Below are 23,220 nucleotides of genomic sequence, written 5' to 3' on the forward strand. Positions count from 1 at the left end.
GCCGGCAGAGCAGCTGATGAGGGGGGCGCTTGCGGGGCCGGGATGGCGCCTTTGCCTTTCCTTCCCCACGTCTCACGGGCGCCGCAGAGCGCCGCGTGGGGGTCCCCTCTCCTGCCCGCGGGCACCATTCCCACCCCGCGGGGATAAGGGGGTGCATGTGCTGCGGTGGAGGGGTGGGCCGGAGCGGGGACACTGGCGTGAACGCATCTCAGAGCTGCAGCACCGAGCCCAGGGTGGGGGGGGCTGCGTGCGCCCCGAAGCCGGCCCTGGCAGCCGTCGCGGGCCAATGAATGGGCCGCGTGGCAAGGGGCTGCGGGCGCGAACCTTAAACGGGCACCAGAGGAGCTGCTCGGGGCGTGAGCACCCGCTCCAGCGGCGGCCCCGAGAATCGGATTGACGTTTGCCACCTGCGACAACGACCGCGTTTAACCAGCGTTGGGACTCACCAACTTGTTGGCTTTTCCTTGTAGGTCATCTGCAAATGATAGAAGATTCACTTTTGTGGGCGTTTTAGTTATCTAGAAAAGAGATGGGAGCGGGGCGGGAGAAGAAACGTGTCATGGATATGGGATTTGTAAACCCGAACAACATCTAACAGGCAACAGAGTGAACGCGGGTCCACACAGCAAGGTGGAAGGAGCTCTGAGATGGGGGACAACATCTGCATCCTGATCTATACACAGAAAACCATATTATTCGACCATAAAAACAAAGGAAGTGCTGACGGATACGTGCTCTAAAGTTTACGGATCTCGAAAACTTTAGGCCGCAATGAAAGGGACCAGTTAACGCCGTTCGACACAAATATGTCGTGTAGTAGATGGTCCCACTCGGATGAAATATCCAGAATAGGTAAATTCACAGAAACAGAACACGGACTGGTGTTCGAAGGGGGGAAATGAGGAGCGACTGCCTAACGGGGACGGGGCTTTGTTTCGGGGGGACGAGGACGCTTTGGGACTCGACAGAGGTGGCAGTTTTGCGACTGTCGATGTACTAAACGCTAGGGAATTGCTCCCTTTGAAATGCTTACTTTGACGTTATGCGAATTCCATCTCCATAAGAAACAAAAACAGAAAAAAAGAAACACATATCCGTGCTCTAATTTTCCCTGGAAGTTCAAGCGTGAGCACGGAAGCCATACCTCAGCGAAGTAAGCGTCGTAATTTATTCCATCGACTCCTGAAAACACGAAATCCGTGAGACTTCTTCTCCCCGCGTCGTCCAGCAGAACGATGTCATCAATCTCTACGTGCAGATTGTCGAAATAACTGTTTATGTTTCCAGTGTACTGTGTGATTGAAAAGGAGAGTTACGAATACGTCCATGCTTCTCCGATGATGTCACACGCTTAATGTTTTAAAAGAGCAATGAAATGACACAGGACAGAAACGAACAAACAAAAAAATGCACGTGCGCTTGACCGGCGTTTCTTCCTGGTGTCATCCTCTCCTCTGCCTCCCCCGCCGTGGCTCTTTCCCTGTTTCCCCGCCTCCTTCCTTACGCCCTGCGCCAAGCACTATGCGGGGAGGTGGGGTGCGAAGCAGGTTAACATTGCACCTCTACCTCCCGGAGACCTCAGAAGGACGAGGAGAGGCGGCGCCGTGAGAAAGGCGCAGGAACGGCGTCGGGACACGGGGCGGGGGTGGGGGTGCGGGTCGGGGAGGACCCTCCCAGGCAGGAAACTGGGGGAAGGCCACAGAGGGGAGATCGATGGCTTTTGAGTGAGTCTCGAGAAACGGAGACGCGGAGAGGGCCCCGGCAGTGAGCAGCGCAGGGGGGGCGGCGGCGGGCGCTGGCCCTGGGAGGCGGGGAGGCGCGGTCGCGGGAGCGCGGCCGCCGGCTCCGGCTGTACCGAGCGCCTCGGCGCAGAGCTCGTGCCGGGCTCTGCAGCCCCGTTCATCACGGCGGACAGAGAACATGATGCACGGCGTGACGGGCACCGTGTGTACACGGCGTCCTCTTGGGGCTCGGTCATGAAACGGTATTTTATTGACGCCTATGTGCGAGGAACGTTTAAGCGAGACTATCCTACGGAAAATCTGTACGCCGCTTTCAGATAAGCCTCTTCACAGATGAGACTCATCGGGCCGTCATGAAGGCACGGCACCTCTGGGAGACTCTTGCGACACCTCAGTGGGAACGCTGTTGGATTTGGGGGACAACTTCCTCCCTCGGTGTCCCTCGTTATCTGCTTCCATTGGGAAAGTCCACAAGAAAGCAGGCTCCCTCGATTCTTTCCCACGTCGCTGAGAAGGCCAGCTGGCCTCCGGGAAGGAGGCCGTGGGGACGGCGAGGCTAAGGGCACCCGAGGCCCGGGCAGCGGAAACGCTCTCGCTCCTTCTTCCAGGCTTCGGGCTCTGCAGCAGCCTCTCCTCGGAGTCTTAGGGCTCAAGACTTGGGTGTGGGCCTGGGCAAAGGGGCAGGGGAGGTCAGTCGCTCCGTTCCCTCTGCCTCCATCCCGGTCACTGTGCTGTCCCTCGCCGAGGCCCCGCGGAGCTCAGAAGAGCCCACCCCGGAGTCCCGGGGCCACAGCCACCGTTTGTAAGGATGGTGATGGCGTGGGCCACAGTTCTCGGCACCTCGTCCCCTCTTCGGGGACCTGGCAGAAAAAGGGGGGAGGCGGTCTTGGGAGACAACGTCCCCGGGGAAACAAGTGGGGTCTGTTCCTCTAGGAACCATGGCACTTAGCGAGTGTCCTCGGAGGCCCCTTTCGGGTATCTTGCACGATGTAGCAGAGAAGCTCCTGCCTCAGGAAAGACAACTGGTTGGGGGTGGTGCCGATGGACGTGTTTTGGAATTAGACAGAGGTGAGGGTTGCACCACCTTGTGGATGTAGAAAATGCCACTTTAAAATGGCGAATTTTGCGTGAATGTCACCTCAATTTAAAACAACACACGCGCTGGATTTTATAAAGAGACACATCGATTTCATGATTGGTGCTCATGACTTACCCCCTGAATGTTGAGATGTTCACTGATATTGTATTCGTTTTCCAGCTTCAGTGTGGTGTACATGCCTCTGTTTTCTTTGCAATCACTATGGGAAGAAATAGAACGATCACGATCCAGACAGGCAGCCGTGGCTGCCTCTGCCCATCGCTGAGTATGAAGAGAAAAGTTAACTGTCCGTCTTTGCTTAATCTGTGAACATGGCGCGACCGGGTACGAGGCAGTCGCCAGGGGCCGCATGAACCGCCCCCGCCCCCGCCTGGCCCAGTGCCCACCCCACTTCGTCCCCCACTTTACTAAAAGTCCAATTTGGGGAACAGATCCAGGAGGTGGAGTAAATACGTTCTATCCGTCCGCTTTGTGCTCTTTCCCGTGCTGTGGGGGGTGACACGTTTACAAATTGGGAAGAAATAAATTCTCATTTAAAGAAACCCATAACGAAACTGGCTAAGAAGGGGTGCGTTAGGAGGCACACCATGGGCTTCATTACAAGATTCCGTCGAGCGCCTCCCAGACCATCTCCCTCCGTGGTTCCGGGGCTGAGCTCCACTTGCTCTACATACAGTCGGATGTGCCTCTGAGGGCCGACGGAGGCAAGGACGGGGGCTACGGACATCCAGCTGGTCAGGACCCCTTGGCTAGAATCCTAACTTGGCCTCACTTCTTTGTCCTTTTCTAAAACAAGGACAAGGCCTCCTTTCCTGAGCTAAGAAGGGCAGGTGTCACCTGATGCACATCTCTACCACTTCTCAGGGGTGTCCCCTCCTAGTCCTGCAGCCGGAGCCCTCCAGCCCTGAGGGGTGCCTGGGAGAAGCAGCTTTCCCGCGCCTCCAGGAGGTGTGGCACTCCTGTCCAGGGAACCCGAGTAGGCCGGCGTTGTAGCCACAGAGGGCTCGATGCACGGACAGATGGGGGGAAGAGTGGACAGTTCTACCGGAGCCAGAATCGCCAAGAGCTAGGACGGTTTAGCCGTGCACAGACACGCCAACGGACTGATAATGTCTGCCCAGAACACGTTGTTGAGAAGAATCTGGAGACTCTCCGGGCTGAGCAGAAGACCACAGCCGATCTCCAATGCCCGCCGTGACGGCGAGGCGTGAGAAAGGTGGGCGCGTGTGCCGCTCGTTTGCTGTCTCTGCGAGAAGAGACGGGGAGCCATCGAAACAGAGAGGAAGCGGAATAGCCCCGGATCACAGAGCCCCTGGTGGCCAAGCCAGGACTGGGGCCCAGGCAGCCCGGCTGCACAGCTCGGCCTTTGGCATATCTGTGACTCGGACCCACCCACTGAATTCTTGTCACATGGCATTTACTTGGCAGTAGGGTGATTACTGAGCAAGAGTTTTCATAGGATCCCATTAAGGCACCTTAGGGTCACCTTAACCAGTGAGTCCTAGGGATCACTGGACAGAGGGACCTTGAGACATCACCATTTCAAGGTCCAGAAGGCTTTCAGAAGGATTATCTTTTAGGTCTTATTTCTACTAATTCTTTGCTAAGACTAGAGAACACCTTAACTCTGAAATTGGAAAGTCTTATCATTAAGGTTAAAGACACTTGGAGAGCAAAATTCTCATTCTGGAAAACCAACATTTGAAGTAGCATAGAAAGTATGCGATTATTTATACCTGTATATTTGTTCAAAAGTAAGGTTGATATCCGGTTTGTTAAATATCATGCCCGAGAGGTAGTATTTCCAATTCTCATTTAGTAAATACGGTGTATCCAAAACCTAGGACAAATTTAAAAACTTTTAAAGACAGTTTTGCACTAATATGCATACATGGAATGAAATGAATGTTCTGTTAAATATATTTGGGAGATTTACATATCATGATTTTCCTCACTGATTTTCAGTTTTAAACTCGAAAATAATAATGTAATTGGATTAATCCATTGACCACTGGGTAGCATCAGTGGAAATTACTGCAAAAAAAATTTTTTTTTTTTTTGGAGAACACTTTTTAGTCAAACACATACATTAGAAATGGGAGACTAGAGAATTTGATTCGGAATAGCCAATAGAAAGCCACGAGGCAGGCGATCCAGTTCTTCCTTACTCTCCCTAGACAAAATGAATTAAAACTCACACGTCCTCTGACTTCGCATCATATATATTTAGGATGGGCGAATTACATGACTGCATGTGTATCTGAGGAGTGTAAATGGTTTCTAAATATGCTCTGCTTTTAAAGAATTCCCTTTTAATGATTTAACGCAGTATGAATGAAGTCTGGCTTACTATATCATTATTATTTATTATTATTATTATTTTATCAACAGGCCAAATGGAGAGAGGTTGGCCAACAGATATTCGCATTTAATTTTCCTCAACCAACTGAATAATTAAAATACCATGACGACGAATGGTTACTTTAATAGTCATTCCCTTGATTTTATAACAGATTTGAGGTGGAAAATAGGTCAGGCAGGAAAACAGAAATATATATTTTTAAAAAAACAGAATCTGCAAAAAAAACATTGAGAAACAAAGTTAGAAGACAGACAAGCTGAGCGAAACGTCCTCCTTAACTAACGGAGATGAACCGCAAAGTGGTCCCCTAGGGTCTGCAGTAGCTGGTTTTAGAGCGAGGACGTGAGGCTTGAGTTCAGTTCCTGACTGCCTCGTCAGACATCCGCCGGGGACGGCAGCCGAGCAGAGGACCTGCGTGATGCACCTGTCTCTCTCACTTCAGATCCAGGGCCTCAGACCACCTGCGGGGGCAGCTGTCGTCTGGGAAACTCTTTAAAATGTCAGAAACCTCCTGGAGTGTGGATGAACCCAGGAATTTATCTTCTGACGTCTCCAGCCATATTTGAGGGCTACTGCTCAGAAGAATTTTATCTTCCCCAAATATGACCACCTCCACTGATGTGCAGGTCTTAATTCGTGGTTACTGATCCGGTACATAAAAAAAAGGATAAAAGAATACGATACTCCTACATGCGTTTGTTCTGACAGATAGAAGGAATCACGACTTAACTGAATAAAAACCAAAGTGCTCCCCTTTTTGCATTGCTCTTGAGGAAACCCACACATTATGGGGGAAATGAAAAGGTTTGGCTCAAGCCCTCCCCCAACATTCACAAAATAACACATTTACCTTGAACAACTTCCTGTTCTGGTAAGGTTCACAGACCAATTTTTCCACATTTCCACCAATAACAAAAGTGAGAACCACGATGATCATCAATAGCCAACAAAAGAGGAAACTGACTCCAACCCCGCTAGAATAAAAAAAAAAAAAAGTAGAAATAAAGTTAAGAATTCTACGAGCCAATACTTACTGATTTCACCTATATAACGTAAAAAAAAAATAATGGACCTGTGGTCTTCAGCTGTGTGTGGGTTAAACGGGTCAGCTCCCCGGGAGTGGAGAGAGAGAGTGGTTAGCACGGTCACCTTCTGTCCCGAGCACACGGTTATGGAATGGGCACGGCTCAGTCCCTGGCCTACTTGCAGCCCAGAACTGCGGTTCGGACAGGGCTCTGAGTCAGGCAAGTGACCCAAGGCTTTCTGCAGAGGACACAGTGACGGGGGAGGTTCTGTACCCTTGAGAGTCTGAAAGGGGCCGGCGTGGCTCTGCACCCAGAGAGAGGGCGGAGGGCGGGGTGCGCGGCAGCTCAGGAGGCAGGCGGCTGCCGGTGTACCAGTGGGGGCCCGGTGGGTTCAGGGGAGGGAAGCTACTGAGGGGCTGTAAGCACAGCGGGAACAAAACCCCATTTCTCTCTGAGGGACGCTCTGGGCAGAGCCTGAAGGCTGGCATGGACAGTCAGCCTCTGCTCCGCATCGACGTTCTAGAGTTTCAGAGTGGACAGGCTAGAAACGCATGTAGAAACGTGTCTGACACCAGGTCGGTCTTCAGCAAGTATCTGGTGAATGAATAGCTGGGTGGATGGGTGGGTGGGGGGAGGGAGGGGGGAGGGATAGATATAGGGGAAAAAAAAAACAATGGGAATCGAGAAAGCCGACTTGGAAGTAATTTCCGCAATAGCTGCTTTAAAGATAAACAGTGTGTTTAAACTCGTCAATCAAAGTGCGACCAATTTAGTTTTTATTTTTTTATGCATGATGAAATTTCCCGAACCGACAAAAGTATAGTCATATCAACACGCCTGCTCCACTGCAACCCAGAGTGCCCAGCCCAGAGGCCACGGGATCCGTGGCCCACCAGAGTCACCTGAATTTCCAACCCCCCCCCACCCCCTCCTCCACATGGCAAGAGAGAGAGAAACTCACGTCATGAGGAAGATGCCCCCGGTGTTGGAGATGCAGCCTCGTCTCGTTGGGGAGGCGTTCCGGTCATAGCCAAAAATGCCACATAATACGCCCAGGGAATAAAAAGTCGTGACGAGAGTCAGAAAACAGCAGATAATCAAGCTACTCAGCCACCTGGTGAAAGATCACACATGAAGGATAACACAAAAGCTGTCATACGAGGGCCGGAGCCGTTAAATGACACGCAGCGATGAAACATCAGAGTCCTCTGTAAATTCCTCAGAGGGCGACGTTGTTGCGAGAAGATGCCTTCGCACCCCAAGTCTCCCAACCCACCCAACGATTTTTATCTGGGTTTCAAAGCTCTGTCGCTCCATGAACATGGGATTATGTCTTACTGCCTTTGCTTTACTCCCGTGGGGCTCGCAAGCATCAAGTTGAGTAAATTCAACTTCAAGGCTGCTGGTAACCATAAGTCTTATGTTCTTTGAAGGTTCCTGATGCTGTAACTGCTTATGAGGATGATGATGAGGTGGGAACAGATAGCAATTAGCCAACAGAGAGAGAGAGAGAGACAGTGGGCTCTTTTCCCTGGTCTTTCTCCGAAATATTCTGTGGTTGCAGGAATACTTGGGGGACACCGTGTTCTTTACGGAAATAGAAACTCTCTACGTGGTGAGTGTGTTGAATGTTTTAGAATTTTATGAGCATCCTAAAGCAAATGCCTGCAGAATGCAAATCTCAATTTGTAATGGTCCCATGTGACATTCGAGGATAATGGATCCTCAGTTAGTCTTCCTGGAGTTCCTGAAATGCTTCCCCTCGTTTAAAACACAAGAAAGAAAAGAAAAAAGGAAGGAAGGAAGGAAGGAAGGAAGGAAGGAAGGAAGGAAGGAAGGAAGGAAGGAAGGAAAGAAAGAAAGAAAGAAAGAAAGAAAGAAAGAAAGAAAGAAAGAAAGAAAGAAAGAGAGGGAACTTCTGGGACAAAAGCTTCCACTAAAACTTTTCATTCCATTAAGAGTGATCTTGATCCTTATAAGAATAGCCACCTGCACCCACTGTGGCATTTTGTTCCAGATACTGGGGACATACAACAAAATAAGCCATGGAACGTGGCCTCAGAAGTCATTTACAGTTAATGCAGGCCTCCTCTGCTGAGTGAAGTTTCTTTTTAAAATAAGCTGATGAGCTCCAGGCAGGGACAGGTGGAAGGAAGAAGCTGACATGTGACAGATGATTGTACCGTTCTTTCCATTTGAGACACTCTGACCTCTAATGAGATTGTAAATTCGTTGAGAAAGGGTCTGTCTTCATGTTTGTGCCAATATCCACCGGGGTGGCCTCGTCCCGCGGTAGGAAAGTGGCTTGTTGACTACAGGGCGATAATTAAGGGCATAGGCAGAGGGAGGCTGAACACCCACCCCTGCCATGTGGTTACTGGCCTTACGTGAGTCACTTCACTGCCCAGGGCCTATAAAACGGAGCTACAAATAGAATGCAACCAAGAGGATTTTTGTGACTGTTAAATGAGCGTGCAGTGCTTGCTGGGCACACTGCCACTGTCCCCTGAATGCTAGCGATTATTGTGATTATTTATCTCGTGCTCTTGCATAATAAATAACCCAGATGGGAATGAAAGTCTCCGAAACTCCATGGGTTTGGGCAGTGAGAATAGTTCCATTGGTAGGCCATGGGGCTGAGCCCTTCAAAGAGAAGAGTGACTCTTACATCTCACACGATCCTCTAAATACGTCAAGTCCCTACATCCTTCCTCCCTAGGACTCTGTCTGAGACATCCACCAGCATCTCCCACAGCCAAACCTGAGCTCTTTGAATAATTTACTGGTTTCAAAGATGCTCTTTCTGTAGGAACCAATCTCTCCGCATTTATTGTATAAACCAATGATGAAAAGCATATTTTTACCCAAATGCCCTTGTCCTTAATCGCTTTTAAGTTTTAAAATCCTGTTATGTGCTTTGGACTAAAATAACTCAGTTTCTAGAAGCCACCAAGCTCATCAAAATTACAAATTATTGAAAATGTGGCTTGAGAACTTTTAATTCTCATATTAAAAAAAAATTTCAAAGCTTTGCACATCATCCCCGTGCAGCGGCGATGCTGACTTTTTTTCACATAGTTTCAAATTTAGTCTGTGTCTTAACGAAGCGAAAACTTCAACTTTCTTAATGAACGCGAACTACGGTTGAACACACATCGGGTTATGGCCTCTTTGTACAGTTTGCTCTCACAAGGTTATCCTGGTCGTAATGTCAAATTTTTACCCCCATTCCATAGCACGGCTCACTCGCAGAGTTTGCCAGCTCAAAGGAGGCACTCACCTGTAGGAGTCGTACTCTTTCAACTTGCGTAATTTGTCGTAGATGTAAGTTTCGATGTAATCAATGGGATCCATGAACCGTGACAGCAGAGACTGAATAGAAATCTGTTCTTGCGCTTGTTTGATTTCTGAACCTATGGAGTTCAAGGTACTTTTGATACCTGAAAGCAAGGATACCTCAGTCATGCATTTTCAAACAGACAGGAGACAGACACTTGGTTTTGGATTCAATCTGAAAAACTTGAACCGCTTTTAGATTTTCCCACATAATGTATGCGTTTAAAATATGAAAAGGTTCTGTGACAAGCCATGAGTGTAGTAGCCAAGACCACCAAAAGGCAATCACTTAACAAAACAGCAAGCTATGAGTGCTGACTTTAATGACATGGTGCTGAAATCAAGCCAGAGTTTTCTTTTGCTTATTTCACAAAAAAAAAAAGAAAAGAAGAGAAGAGAAGAGAAGAGAAGAGAAGAGAAGAGAAGAGAAGAGAAGAGAAGAGAAGAGGAGAGGAGGGAGGGGGGAGGAGGTGAGTAAGGAAGTGAAATCAACCAGAACCCGAAAAAGCCAGAATACAGAAAGAAGCAGACTCGCCTCCCTCAATGCCTACATGAAGGAAGGAAGGAAGGAAGGAAGGAAGGAAGGAAGGAAGGAAGGAAGGAAGGAAGGAAGAAAAGAAAAATCAGTTGATTAAAATGGACTGTGTACCTACCCTGGGCCGGGCACTTTTATCAGTATTGACTCATTTAGTCCACTGAAGTAGATATTCTTACTCCCATGTGACTAGCCATGACCTTGAGGCTCACAGTAGTTAAATGCTTGCCCATATGTCTCCTTTTCAGAAAGCACTAGAAATGGGATTGAAACTCGGGTTTCTCTAACTCTAAAGTTAAAAGTCATCCATTAAATGACTTTGGAAAAATAATTTTATAACATGACGAATTATTCCTCTGTCTGAGACATGGCACTCAGGAGCACAGTGGTTCTCCAGGACTGAACTGTCTGCACCAGCGACTCCGGGTGACATTTCCGTTCGATTTTTGTTGGCGCGTACAAACTGATGCTTGTTAAAGTACATCCGTGTCTCTTACGTGCAAAACGCAACAGCATTCCCAGGGGCCGAGCTGATCCGTTAATATGCATCCTGATCTTTCAGAGAGGAAATAAGTTCTAGTTTTCTGGAAAGTGCATGCCTATCATGACAGGTCCTGGGATCGAAGCTACCCAGGGTGTGTGTGGGGGGGTTGGTCACCTAGCCCAACACTGACACAGGTCTGACATCGGCATGACCCACAGATGGCGGCGTGGTCCAAAATGGAACTATGTAAAAAGGGGGGAACCTTCTGCAGAGTGGCATTTTCGGGATAGGAAATCCCGAGAGTTTTAAGGAGGGGGCTATTTTTACACAGTGGCCCAGTGCCCCCTCCAAATAGCTTGTGTGCTGGAGGAGCCCAGGATCCTTGACGAGGCGACTCTATGGGCCTGTTTTTAACTCTGGGATTTCTAGACGTTTGAGACTACCCCCCTCTCCTAGGTACAGTTCCCTCAACTCAGACTCGGGCCCTTCTGCTTTTCGGGCCGTCCTGCCTTCCCACACGACACGGCTCCCCGGCATTGGCAGCTTTGGGGGCTCTGTATGTGTCTGGCGCCTGGCGCCGTCTCCCAGCAAATACCTTCTTCAGGCTTCGGTTTCGATGCCGCTTCCTCCGGGAAGCCTTCCATGACCCCTGCCCCACCTCGCTCCCCGGCACGTACCTCGACATGGCACCAGAGTGGCATAAATCGCATCTGTGTACACGCCCGGCCGCAGGGCAGGCAGGGGTGGCGACTCGTTCATCTCCCATCCCCAGAGCCCAGCAGAACCTGGCACACAGTAGGCACTCAAAGTGCGTGTGCAGAGGGAGACCGAGCGATCGAATCATGAGAGAGCTAAGGGTTTCTTTCTGTCCGTTTTGGAAGGACATGGAAATAAGCGACGGTCAGGCCGACGGAGCGGAGCGGCGCTCGGCCGGACCTGGGAAAACTCTGGCTTGGGTTTAGGCAGCGACACCAGCGACATGGTGTGCGGCGGGCCCCGCTCACGCAGACCGCACGCCTCGCTTGGCCGGACTTACGGGGGAGGGCTGCACGGACCGGTGGAGGAGGCTCAGGAAGGGCAGACAGAGAAAGCAAACACAGAGGTTAGTAAGCAGGCGGCTGCCAGACAGACCGCACGTGTTAGCCTCCAGACTCTAGCGTAGGGGCGCGCGGACTCCGTCTTTCACACCTTTCTGTTTTCCAGTGGGACCTTAAACAAAAGGGGACCCATAACGCTGCTAAAGCACTATGTAGCAGGATAAAGTACTTTTTACCCAATAGATATTTCACTCCTTAATAGAGTGAAAGATCCCTAATTAGGGGCGGCGGAAGCAAATATTTCTGATACCGTATTTTAAAACCACTTGGTCAACAGAAAAAAGAACCGAGATGATGTTTTTTTTTTTAAAAAAGAGAAGACAATCTTACATAGCTTCAGAGATTTCCCCTCTTCCTAAACAACCCCGATTCATCCCCCTTCCCCCACAAAGGACTGTTTCTACTGCATTCTTTCTCTGCACGTTCAGCCCGGGTACCGTAACCGAAACACGTGATTCGATCGTTTAGGACCAGCAGAACTCACTCAGCATCAGTTCTGTCTCCAAAATCGTAAGCGACCTTAAGAGCCTAACATACCATTACGTCAGCATCAGAGGACAAATGAACATCGTCCTCGAATGACAAAATAAGAATGTGCACATAGCATTCCTTAAAAAATTAATTTTAAGTTTTTTTTTGTTGTTTTTTTTTTTTAGGAAATACAATAACCTACAGTTCCTACCCCACCCCCTCACCCCCCGCCCCAGTGGAAACAATCAGAGCATGACCTTCCAAACTATGGCTGCTGTGGGCTCTGAAAGCTTGCGATGAGGGCTGGCGACCCCAGTGAGGCCACCACAGTGAGGCCACCACGGCACAGCCTTTGGCCTCACAGCTTCCGGCCAGCAGGGTGACATTAATCTGTGTTTGACAGGAAGATTATTATTATTTTTTTAAAATTTACATCACTGTATGAAGGTGGCACAATTGAAAAGCTCTGATATTGATTCAGTTTTCTAGGTTTTGGCGAGAGAATTTTTTTTTTAAGAAGAAAATGTATTCTTAGGAACACATTTCTTTGCTCTAACCATTCTAATTCTTACCGAAGAGAAATACAAGGTCATTTCAAACTGTGACTCTTACCTGATACTAGGTTCGTGGTTTGGTTTCGCACCATCTCAGGTATACCATTAAAGGCTTGATAGCCCTAAAAAATAGTTCAAAATAAATGGATGGATATAGTAAGCAGAAGAGTAGTTAACCGGCACTCATGGGTGCAGACAGGGGCCCGGGATGCTAATCAATATCTTACAGTGCACGGGACAGCCCCCGCCACAACGAATCACCAAGTTCGAGGTGTCAGTAGTGCTGAGGTTGAGAAACCCTGATCTGTACAGTGTACCACGTGCAGATATAAATTCATACATAACTCGTATACATGAATTTCTAAAAACAGAATCTTATTTTCCAATGCAATTACAAAATAAACGGGGATCCAGTCTCACAGGAAACGATAACGTCCTAAAATGCAGCTTATCAAACATACAAATTGTAGTGTGGCTGCAATGAAAACAAAGATATAGTCGTGCCAGGCTAGAGCACTTTGGGGCTGAATTCATGACAGGCAAGTTGTCATCATCTCCAAGTGACTCGGCTACACATCCAGCCTCTCCTCTGGAAGGGGTTTAATGTCTGTTTCTTCACTGTCAGCTGGTGTGTATAGCCATCTGTGAGGGAACACCGTAGCAATTACAACCCATTCTGAGCTGAATGTCTGTGTCCCCCCAAAATGCATATGTTGAAATCTTAACCCTCAAAGGGATGCCGTTAGAAGGCTGAGTCTTTGGGAGGCAGTTAGGTCTTGAGAGTGAAGCCTCGTGAGCGGGATGAGGGCCCCGACGAGAGAGGCCCCAGGGCGCTCTCTCCGCCCTGCATGGCCAGACAGGGTCCCTGGCCAGAACCTGGCTGCGCTGGCTCCCTGATCTCGCTCGGACTCCCTGCTGCCAGAATTTTGAGAAATAAATTTCTGTTGTTCATAAGCCATCCAGCCTACGATATTCTTTTCTAGCAGCCCGATCCGAGGTGCAAACTTCATGATGTTAAATGGTGCCAGGCAGGTTCCACTTTAGCCTGGCGAGAGCGATGCCATGTAAAGAATGTCCCCAACTTCTGTATTTTTCAAAGGGGACTAAGCCGCCCAGGACACTGGAACTCGTTTGGTTTTCTGGACACCTGACCCCTCTACCTTTACCTGTGTTGGGACTTGTGGAGGTCACCCCTCCCTCCAAAAAGGTTTCATGGCTGGAAGGAGCCTCACGGATCTCCCAATTCCTTTATTTAACAAACCTGGTGACACCAGAGTTCAAAAAACTAAGAGTTTTTAATGACTTGTTTAAGGGGATATGTGCTTTGTCTATGTGTAAATGAGTTTAATAGATATTTGATGATTTTTATATCTGTGCTAAAAGACACAGGATCCAGAATAAAAATATTCACTCCCTTCCTGAATTACAATCTACAAAGAAGTATTTACTGTGCACTCAGTATCCTGGTTGAATAAACAGCAATAATTAGTAGGTTATCACAGAAGTCGGTGGGACACCTCAGACACTAAAGCAGCAATTACAGTTACGAGGAACTTAACAGCAGCAAAAAAATACTTGCTATGTTGTAAACTGCAAAGCTTAAAGAGCTAGCACCCAGTAGCCTAAACCTAGGCTGGAGAGGAGAAGAAACCCAGGGGGGCTGGGCACCCCACACAGCATGGGCAGATGCGGGGAAGTGGGAGGTAAGAAAACCAACATGGCTGACTCGCAGGCAGAGTGGGAGAGCAGCTTACCCCAGGGTCAGTCTGGGGCCCAGCACCCTGCCCATCAAGGTCCAAGCCCCAGGAAGACAAGATCATGTTTTGTTTTGTTTTGTTTTGTTTTGTTTTGTTTTGTTTTGTTTTGTTTTTAAATCTCTTTTGGTTCTAGCATGGTGCTTTGCACATAACAGATGCTTAATAAAAATATCTTGAATTGAAATGACGAACGAAATTACTCGGAAGTTAACAGTTATTACCTTTCTTGGCATCCCTCTCCAGAATTTGCTTTTTTTTTTTTTTTGGCTGTTACCAATTTTCTTCGTCTACTCCTGAAAATGATGTAAAAGCTACTGTATTTTTTCCAAAAAAAACATACCTTTTGGATCAGGCTAGACAAATCTGTTTGAAGAACATTATTAACATTATCGAGTTGCTCATCCAACAATGGAATCTGAAAATTCATAAAAACAAAATATAAGTCAAGGCAGTGATCCCAAAAATTATTTGTCATAAAAATGGGAGTTATCTTACATCCAAGTTCCAAGGCCTGTATATTATAGGGTATGATCTAAATTTCTTTTGAACAATAGACTATTGTTTGGGGAAAATACATTCAGTTTAGAATGGCCACTAAAAGCACCCATTTTTAGATGTTTGGCTGTCTCCGACTACAGTTAGGTAAAAATGAGGGAAAGGAATTAGACACAGGTTGATTATGCGTGACCTCACAATTTCAAGTACTGAATACTGTTAATAAAGTTGTAAACAACCTTTTTAAAAACACATTTAAAAGTAATGTGGTCACTGGTTCTACTGGCGAGTGCTTTGAAATAAATTTTCCATTTTAGAGCATACATTGATCTAACGTGTCCCATGTCTCGCCAACGCTGAGACAAATACCATGGCCTCCTGACACGCTGTACCGAGGAAGACCCTTTCGTGCCATCCCCGACATACGTGTGCGACTCCAGTCTAACTGCGAGGGGATGTCAGACGGACGTAAATCGAAGGTCGTTCTATAAAATAAACGGCCTGTGGTCTTCGAGAACGCCAATGTCATAATAATAAAAAGACAGACTAAGAAACTGTTTCGGATTAAAGACACTAAAAAGACATGACCATGTGTAATCCTGGACCCGATCTTAGACTGGGAAGAGTAAAAAAAAAAAAAAAAACAACGGTTATAAGGGAATTTTTAGAAAAATTGGCAAATGAATAGAAACTGTGGTTCAGCTGGTACTATTAGGTCAATGTTATATGTTCTAATTTTGATAGTCATACAACGGTTATTGTTAAGTTAGGAAATATTTAGGAGTAAAGGATATAATGTCTGCTACTTACCTCCAAATGATCGAGAAAAGAGCAAAATGTGTATTATTTTATGCACATAGGTGATAATAGAAATATATAATGATAGATACATAGATGGAAAAATGGACAAAATGATATGGTTTACATATGGAGCGAAATGCTGATAACGGATGGATTCGGGTGAAGGGTATAGACAGACAGGAATTTCTTGTATAATCTTGCGAATTTTATGCATGTTTAAAAGTACCTCAGAATCAAATGTTACTCCCAAAAGAACCTGATCTCAAACAATTTAAAGGCGTATGTGGTTAATAAACCGGGCACATCATTTCAAAATATATTTTAACTTTTAAAGGTCTGCGAACATGCATTCTGCTTCCTTTTTTTTTCTTTTTTAAAATGTGTATTTTAAAAGGTGAATTTATTCTGATATGTTTTGCCCAATCGATCACAGAGAACTCTCGAGAAAGGGTTTCTCATTATTCCTTCTCTCCTGCCGCGATAGGATAACGAGGAAGGCGGGCGGAGACCCGGGCCCCTGTGCCCGATCGGTGAGCCCAGCCGTCCCGACGACACCCACCCCCCATCCTCCCGCAGCAAGGCCCCCCTCCTCACCTTTCCCAAGTTCGTGTTGTTATCCAGCTGGTTCAGAGCCATTCTGATCTCGTTGCAAGTGGTGGTCACTGGAGGTACAGAGCACAGGGGGTCGCTGAGTGACTGCTCCAGGTCCGTTTTCACGTCACTCAGGCTGGTGTCAAGTTGTGCAATTGATTTTCTCAGGTCCTTTAAGGCATTGTTCGTGTTCAACAGGGCTTCTTTGGTCTCTTTGATTACTGTAGAAACACAGTCCGCTTTAGAACCACAGCACCTGCTAGACTGCCAGTGGCAAAACCCCTTCTCATCTACGGCAGGACCCTAAATGAACCTGAAGTGAACTTCTAAATGCCACTGGAAGTGTACCAGAGGAGCCTGCTGTGAGGGACAGTCTGAGAGGGAAATACGAGGACATTTGCTGGCCTCCACTGCCCGCTACTCCACTCCGACCAGGTCACCTAGGTGATTCCTACCTGGGAACCCTTTCAAACAAGAAGCTGGGGCAGGCACCAACCCAGGGACACGTGTGGCCATCTGGGCCTGGCAGAACTGGCCGCCATGGGGGTAGCAGCCTCAGGAAAATGTGTCACCACCCTAGAATTGCCCAGCTTTGAAGAGGTCAGCCCAAACAAGCTAGCATCTTCGGCCCCAAGCAGTTTTCTCCACAGCGAAAACTGATCACACCCGGACATACTTCTGCTATGGATACTCAAAGAGCTGGATTTAAACACAGAGCAATGGTGATGCGCACAGTTTTGGATTCGGGCCGGTCAATGGGCAGATCCGAGCTTCCCTGTGTGCCGGGCCGCCGGAGGCTGATTCCTGCACGTTCTTTAGCAATTTCCTCATCGGGAGATGGCAAAACCACCACCACCACGTTGCTCATGAAATGTGGGGATCGTAACAATCGAACTGAAACTCCTCAGTGACAGTGAGCCCATCTGTTTTACCCTGGGAGCCCCACAGCCTAGAACACGTTCTTGTATCAGAAAATCCCAAACGATTGTTCGATTGTTCGCTATCCTGATTTCCTGGGGGGTGCAGAGCTCTGCATTCATGAGGAAGGAGGTAGCAGATTACAACTCTTTTCTAAGGTGACTTAAAGCCACAGCAGAAAGCAATGTAAAATGTAAATTAGAGGGCATTTGCTTTTTTTTAAAAAAATTTTTTTGTTAAGCAAATAAGTCTTCCAGGCTCACAAAACAAATGGGAGAGCCACATTTGGGTGTTGCCAGGAAAAGCGTGAATGTATTTAAAAACTGGTTTCCTCACCTTTCCTGGGCAACCACGTACAACTGCAGCGGTACAACAACAACAACAACAACGACAACAACATGCCCCCCCCAACACACACACACTTTAATGCTTCCGTGTTGTGGAATTTTGTCAAAAGCCGTTTGCCGTCTCATCCCAGTTCGGCTACTGCTTTGTAACGGAGCCCTGGGCAAACTCCTTCACCTCTTGGGACCTCAGTTTCTTCCTCTGTAAATTAGGAAGCTGGTGGGGTCATCTCTTGGTTACCAGGAGGGTCTGCAAGTCTAGACTGTGTCCTGGCAGGTTTGCTCTTAGGAGAGGGCATTACCGATGTCATCCAAGATGGCACCTCAGCACCTCGGCTTTGATGACACCTGGGGAGGCTTCCGGGATTGGACGGAATGACCGTTGGTCCCAAATTCTATGATCTTCTCTGAAAAGAAAATCTTAAAGTCTGCTTCAAACGATCTTTTCTCCTGAATTTTGGTCCAGTTATACCTTAACAATGTTTGAGACTATTATAATATTTACGACTTTCGGAATTAGAGAGTCGCTCTGGGCCTCAGTTTCTCATCTCTTCCACCTGTTTACCAGAATCATCGACAAAGAATGGAGCTGGTGCTCCATTTATATTTGAGCCTCAATAAATATCTACCATGGCAAAACGAGAAACAGAGAACAGAGCGGCAACTAGAAATACACACGAGAACGCAAAGCAACATGCCGACAGGCACCTCGCGGCTCCCGGCACACACCTCACACCTTCGTGCCGCGTGGCTTTCCTCTCACGGTCCACTCTGACTTCGAGATGAGTTATTTTAAGGCAACAAACGAACAACAGTGACAAAAGAATGATGGACGATGAGATAAATTGATGGCCTAGAAAACTGTGTGTGCAATTGGGCACCGTCTAGAGACATTCTAGGTTGCGGGGACCAATCTGTCCCATCTCGAGGACCGGGAGGTAGTAAACACATTTCCCCAAAGGCTTCAAAGTGTTTTATGTCTGTAAAATATGTACTGAGCTATAACTCTGGGAGTCATTCCAGGCCTGCCAAGATCATATATATTACGTATCTGAAGTCAGTGGAAAGACATGTAAGATTCCCAATTTTAGTTAATTAACATTTTACCAGCTCATAACACCTTTCCTTTATAGGTCCTGGCCTGCGGCTCAACTACGATTTGCACAAACAAATTTACATGTGTTTGTTATCTCCAAAGGCCACTAAACACATAAGAATTTAAATGCAAAGAATTTTAAGCAAAAATAAATAAATAAATAAATAAAAATAAATCACCGAAGCGGTTTAGTAAGCACATTTTAAGAAGCCCTGACAACACCGGAGGCTAAATTCTAACTTATTCAGGCTGACTTAAAAAAGAAAAATAGAACTTTAACACTAATACGTGAAGTACGAAAGAGAAAATCAGAATGGATTTTAATTGCCTTTAATCCAGGGGCAATTTTAATTCCAAGATTAAAACTCGGGCAAACCCTGGGGCAGAAAGCACAGGGCTGTGCCGACCACACTGCAGCATTCATCTGCTTTTTCACAGCCTTTTCCTTTACACAGTATCGGAGCCGGAAGAGACAGCGGTAGACCAGTATTCCCGCCACACTGGCCGGCGAGGAGCCAGCACTTGAACCCCACGACCCTCGCTCTCCCTCCAGGGTTAACTGTGCCGTCTTGCCGTGGCATGGACGCACCCTGCATCTTCACACTCTCGAACATACCCTAACGTCCTCTGGTACGGTCCAGGCGGTGTAGGCCTGATAGTCGGACCGGGGTCTGAACCTCAGCTCCGCCGCTTCCCGGCAGCCTAAGCTTGGACAGGTTACACGATCTCTGAGCCCCGCCGTCTCGAGCTGGTGAAATGCAGGTGACCGCACCCACCCCACAGCGTTGCTGCGAGCGATGGCCGAATGTGACACGGGAGAAGCGCCTGGTGACAGCGCAGACATTTTCCCAACGTTTGGAAGGGCCTGGGAGAGCTTTCTGTCATTGGAGTTATTTATATATGAAGTTTATTAAGATCAATATATCTTATGGTGGCTTCAAACATAGTATGTGTATTTCTACTGTCCGGAAGCTGTCCTTTCAAGGGAAGAAGAAAGAATAATCAATAGATCCCAAAGCCTAAACTTCTATAGGTTACTCATCTTCTATAGCAGAAGTCGACAAGCTTCTTCTGTAAAGGGCCAGACAGTAAATATATTAGGCCACAAGGCCCCGGCTGTAACCAACTGTATCGTGAAAGCACGGGAGCAGCCATATGACATCTCCGGAGATGAGTAAGTCTGTACTCCAATAACCTGTGTGTACAAACACAGGCGGTGGGCCCCTGCCAAACCCTGCCACTATGACCATTGGTATGACAGCTCTGACACAAGCTTTACAAAAAAAAAAAAAAAAGAAAGAAAAAGCTATTGTGACACAGTGTGCCTTTACCTGGCCTGTTTGCATGACTGCAGATTGTGGCTCTCACCCCAGCCAACGCTCAGGGAGACCAAGAAAAGGGAGAGTGGACCCAGGAAGCCGGAGACTTCTGGGTGGAACATTCTCTCGGTCATCCCTGTCCGGCACAGAACTTACCTGCAGCCGTGGTCTTGATGTTATCAAGAACAGGGATCACTGTAGGTCTTAGCTGATCAAGAATTCCGCCTCCTAGCAATGACTTAATATCTAAATTCAAAGAAGCACAAGGCAGTGTGAGGGTCGTTCCATGGAGTTCTCCCCTCTTACCACTCACGCTCTTCCCTGTTCAGGGTGCCGCCGCCTGGCAAGCCATCTTTCGTCTCTCCTGCCACGAAATCCCATTTGTATTCTAGACCCTGTTGAGGCGTTGGCTCTTGTGAGGAGATTTCTTTCTGCTCTTCAAAGTCCCCACACCGGCTGTGCCCCAGTGAAAAAAATCAATCACCAGGGACTCGGCATTTAATTGTACTGTACAATGTCATTCACCTTGGGCCATGACCTCTGTGGCCCTGATGGCTTCAGCTAGACTCGAGTCTCCCTACCAAGGGGTGCCCGATGTTTGGGTCTGGGTAATTCCTTGTCATGGGGCTGTTCCGTGCACTGTCCAAGTTTTAGCCGAGTCTCTCCCTGGTCTCCACCCACAGACGCAGCATCTCTGCCTTCCCACCTTCACCTGGCTGGGACAATCGAAAAGATCCCCGGATGCTGCCAAATGCTGCCTCGAGGGCGGAATGTCCCGGTGCGTGAATCACTGAGCTGGGCTGTGCGTGAGCTCCTTGCACGCAGGCCACAAGCCCGCGGGGACGAGCACTGCCCGCCCTCCATTTCTTTTCCTTTTACCATCAACGTTCTAATTCAAAATCCACAGAGATTGTAATTACACATAATAGTCCCTTGAGCCCTCACACCAACCTCACGATGCCCCCCGTCCCATCCCCCCAGTGACAGCCGACGTTCAAGCCCACCCCTCTATTTCCGAAACCCACTGGTCTCTCGGTTGGCCTGTTTCTGTCTTAACGGTGAACCTGACAGAGACCGATTTCCTCCCCCACATGGGGCACGAAGAACAAAAACTCTTGTGACTGCGAGGAAGCAAAAGCATTCGCACACTAAACGCTGGGTTTTAATTGCCGAGTAACGAACTGTAAGTCGCCAGTAACTCCAGGGAACTACGTTTCTGTTTTTCCCCTACGATTCACATGGAATTGCAGAAAACAGCACACTTCGTTTCTCAGCCTACGTTTTGAGCGAGGCGGCCACAGCGACGTCCCACCAAAACAAACGCAAAGTCTGAGGCAACTTTAAATTTTACTCACTGTCCAGATCTGAAAATGCCTTTTTCTTAGTGGTGTTATACTGGTCCACTACATAGTTGATTTGCTGGGGTTAAGAAGAAAAAAAAAAAAAATTATCCCAAATTAGAACATTTTTAAAAGCGAGCAGGTTCTTACAGATGTTTATATTTGCTGGCACCCAGACTTCTCAATAATACTCCAAAGCTCGTTGGCTTAAGAAACATGAGGCATTATTTCTCAGGATTCCATGAAGTGGCCACATGGATTGGCTGGGGCCAGCTTGGCTGTGGACAAATGGACCCCCGTCTCTACATGGCCTCTCATCCTCCCAGCGGCCAGCCGGGGTGCGTTTCCACGTGGGGTCCTGGCAGCCGGAAGACAAGGGCGGACGCTGTAAGGTCTCTGGACACCTACGCTCAAAACTAGTGCGAGGTCATGGTCGAAGCGAGGCGCAGGGACAGGCCAGCTTGAAGGGGCCGGAAACAGATCCACTTCGCGAAAGGCGGAGCTGCGAGGACTCTGTCTGAGGCTGTTTGTAACCTGCCGCGCTAGGACCATTTACTCGGGGGCTGGTACTGAGCCGGCCTCCCCAGGGGCCGCCTGCTCACCTGTCCGTCCGTCTGCTGTGTCTTGGCAGCTTTCCAGCGCCCATAACGACACTGGTGCTGTCATTTTTCAGTAACTATTGCTAATCTTCTCAGTGAAAATGTGTCGTCGTTTAATTTTTTCATTTCTCCAATTACTAGAGTAAGGTTAAATATATTGCTACGTTTGGAGCCAGTTATATTTCCTCTGTAAAATGACGATTCACATTCTCTGCCTAATTGTTTATAGATTTGTTAAGAGCTCTTCATATATTTTCAAGTAGGTAAGTTTCCCCTAAAGCCATAACAATCTAGTATCTTCCTGAGTTTATGAGAACAATTCCAAAGTTCATCAGCCACGATTGCTATGAATTTAATTTTGCCAACATTTTAGGGGTGGGGGGAAGGGTTTCCCTTTGGAGTCTTTAGAATGATAGGTAAAAATGTTATCAATTTTTAGTCACAGATTGGGAAAATGAAACATTTCCCTCTCTGTATGGCTATAGAACTATGGATAAAATTAGCTTTTCTAACCTTGATATTTAGAAAATGCCTGCATTCTTTGTTCTTTTAGTTCCAACCACATTTTTAAAAAGTAGTCCAGTATTTTTAAAGCGTTAGCGTTTCTCAGACCGTGATAAACTTGGAAGAACACATTGTGTGAGGAGGCCCGTGGGTCCCGGCGGGCTCATATCTGCGAACCCAACGGGAGGCTGCCCTTCCTTCCACATTGGTGCCCGTGAGCTCAGCAGCGCATGTTGGGGTTGGTTTCCGCTCAGACATTTAAAAAACGATATTCTGAACAGGCAAGATAGCAACTTGCTTCTGGGACATAGTAAAAAGGTGCCTTCAGGCCATCCAGTTCCCCTGTCTCAAAGATACTGTGTGCGTGTGTGTGTGCATGTGTGTGTGCGCGCGCGCGTGTCTGTGTGTGTGCGTGCATGTGTGTGTGTGTGTGTGCACGCGCGTCCCCTTCCCAGTCTATACAGTTGTTAGTGCATGGATGTTTATAAAGTAGAAAGACTTCATTACAAAGGTAACTACATGCAAACAATGGGGAGTTAACTATATTGCCAAAAGGAAAAGATAATGGCACCCAAAAACTCATGAGACCATTAAAATGGTTAAGTGCTTTTATAAGATGTGCGATAATTTCATGTTACACCTCAATAAAATAAAATGACAGCAATTTGGAAATTACGCTTTTGTGCTCTTTTGGAAATCACTTGCGGGGCCTTTATTCCTTCATCTATGAAATTGAAAGATAGCACCCATC

The 23,220-nt window shown here is 47.6% G+C and overlaps 1 protein-coding gene across 9 annotated transcripts in view; it reads right to left on the minus strand.

The window, feature by feature from the left end:
- The window catches only part of PROM1 (prominin 1), an 86,588-nt gene that overhangs the window by 10,093 nt on the left and 53,275 nt on the right, over positions 1-23,220 (minus strand). For all 9 annotated transcript variants that reach the window (XM_036227536.1, XM_016138420.2, XM_036227537.1 and 6 more), the window contains exons 6-17: positions 21,382-21,445; positions 20,183-20,272; positions 16,353-16,570; positions 14,803-14,877; positions 12,764-12,827; positions 9,509-9,668; positions 7,190-7,342; positions 6,054-6,177; positions 4,578-4,681; positions 2,956-3,040; positions 1,145-1,291; positions 447-518 (exon numbers count right to left, since the gene is read on the minus strand). In XM_036227536.1, coding sequence (XP_036083429.1) covers positions 447-518; positions 1,145-1,291; positions 2,956-3,040; positions 4,578-4,681; positions 6,054-6,177; positions 7,190-7,342; positions 9,509-9,668; positions 12,764-12,827; positions 14,803-14,877; positions 16,353-16,570; positions 20,183-20,272; positions 21,382-21,445 — 1,356 coding nt within the window. The remainder of the gene's footprint in view (positions 1-446; positions 519-1,144; positions 1,292-2,955; positions 3,041-4,577; positions 4,682-6,053; positions 6,178-7,189; positions 7,343-9,508; positions 9,669-12,763; positions 12,828-14,802; positions 14,878-16,352; positions 16,571-20,182; positions 20,273-21,381; positions 21,446-23,220) is intronic.

The sequence above is a fragment of the Rousettus aegyptiacus genome, unplaced genomic scaffold (genome assembly GCF_014176215.1).
Source record: "Rousettus aegyptiacus isolate mRouAeg1 unplaced genomic scaffold, mRouAeg1.p scaffold_m13_p_10, whole genome shotgun sequence".
Lineage (NCBI taxonomy): Eukaryota > Metazoa > Chordata > Mammalia > Chiroptera > Pteropodidae > Rousettus > Rousettus aegyptiacus.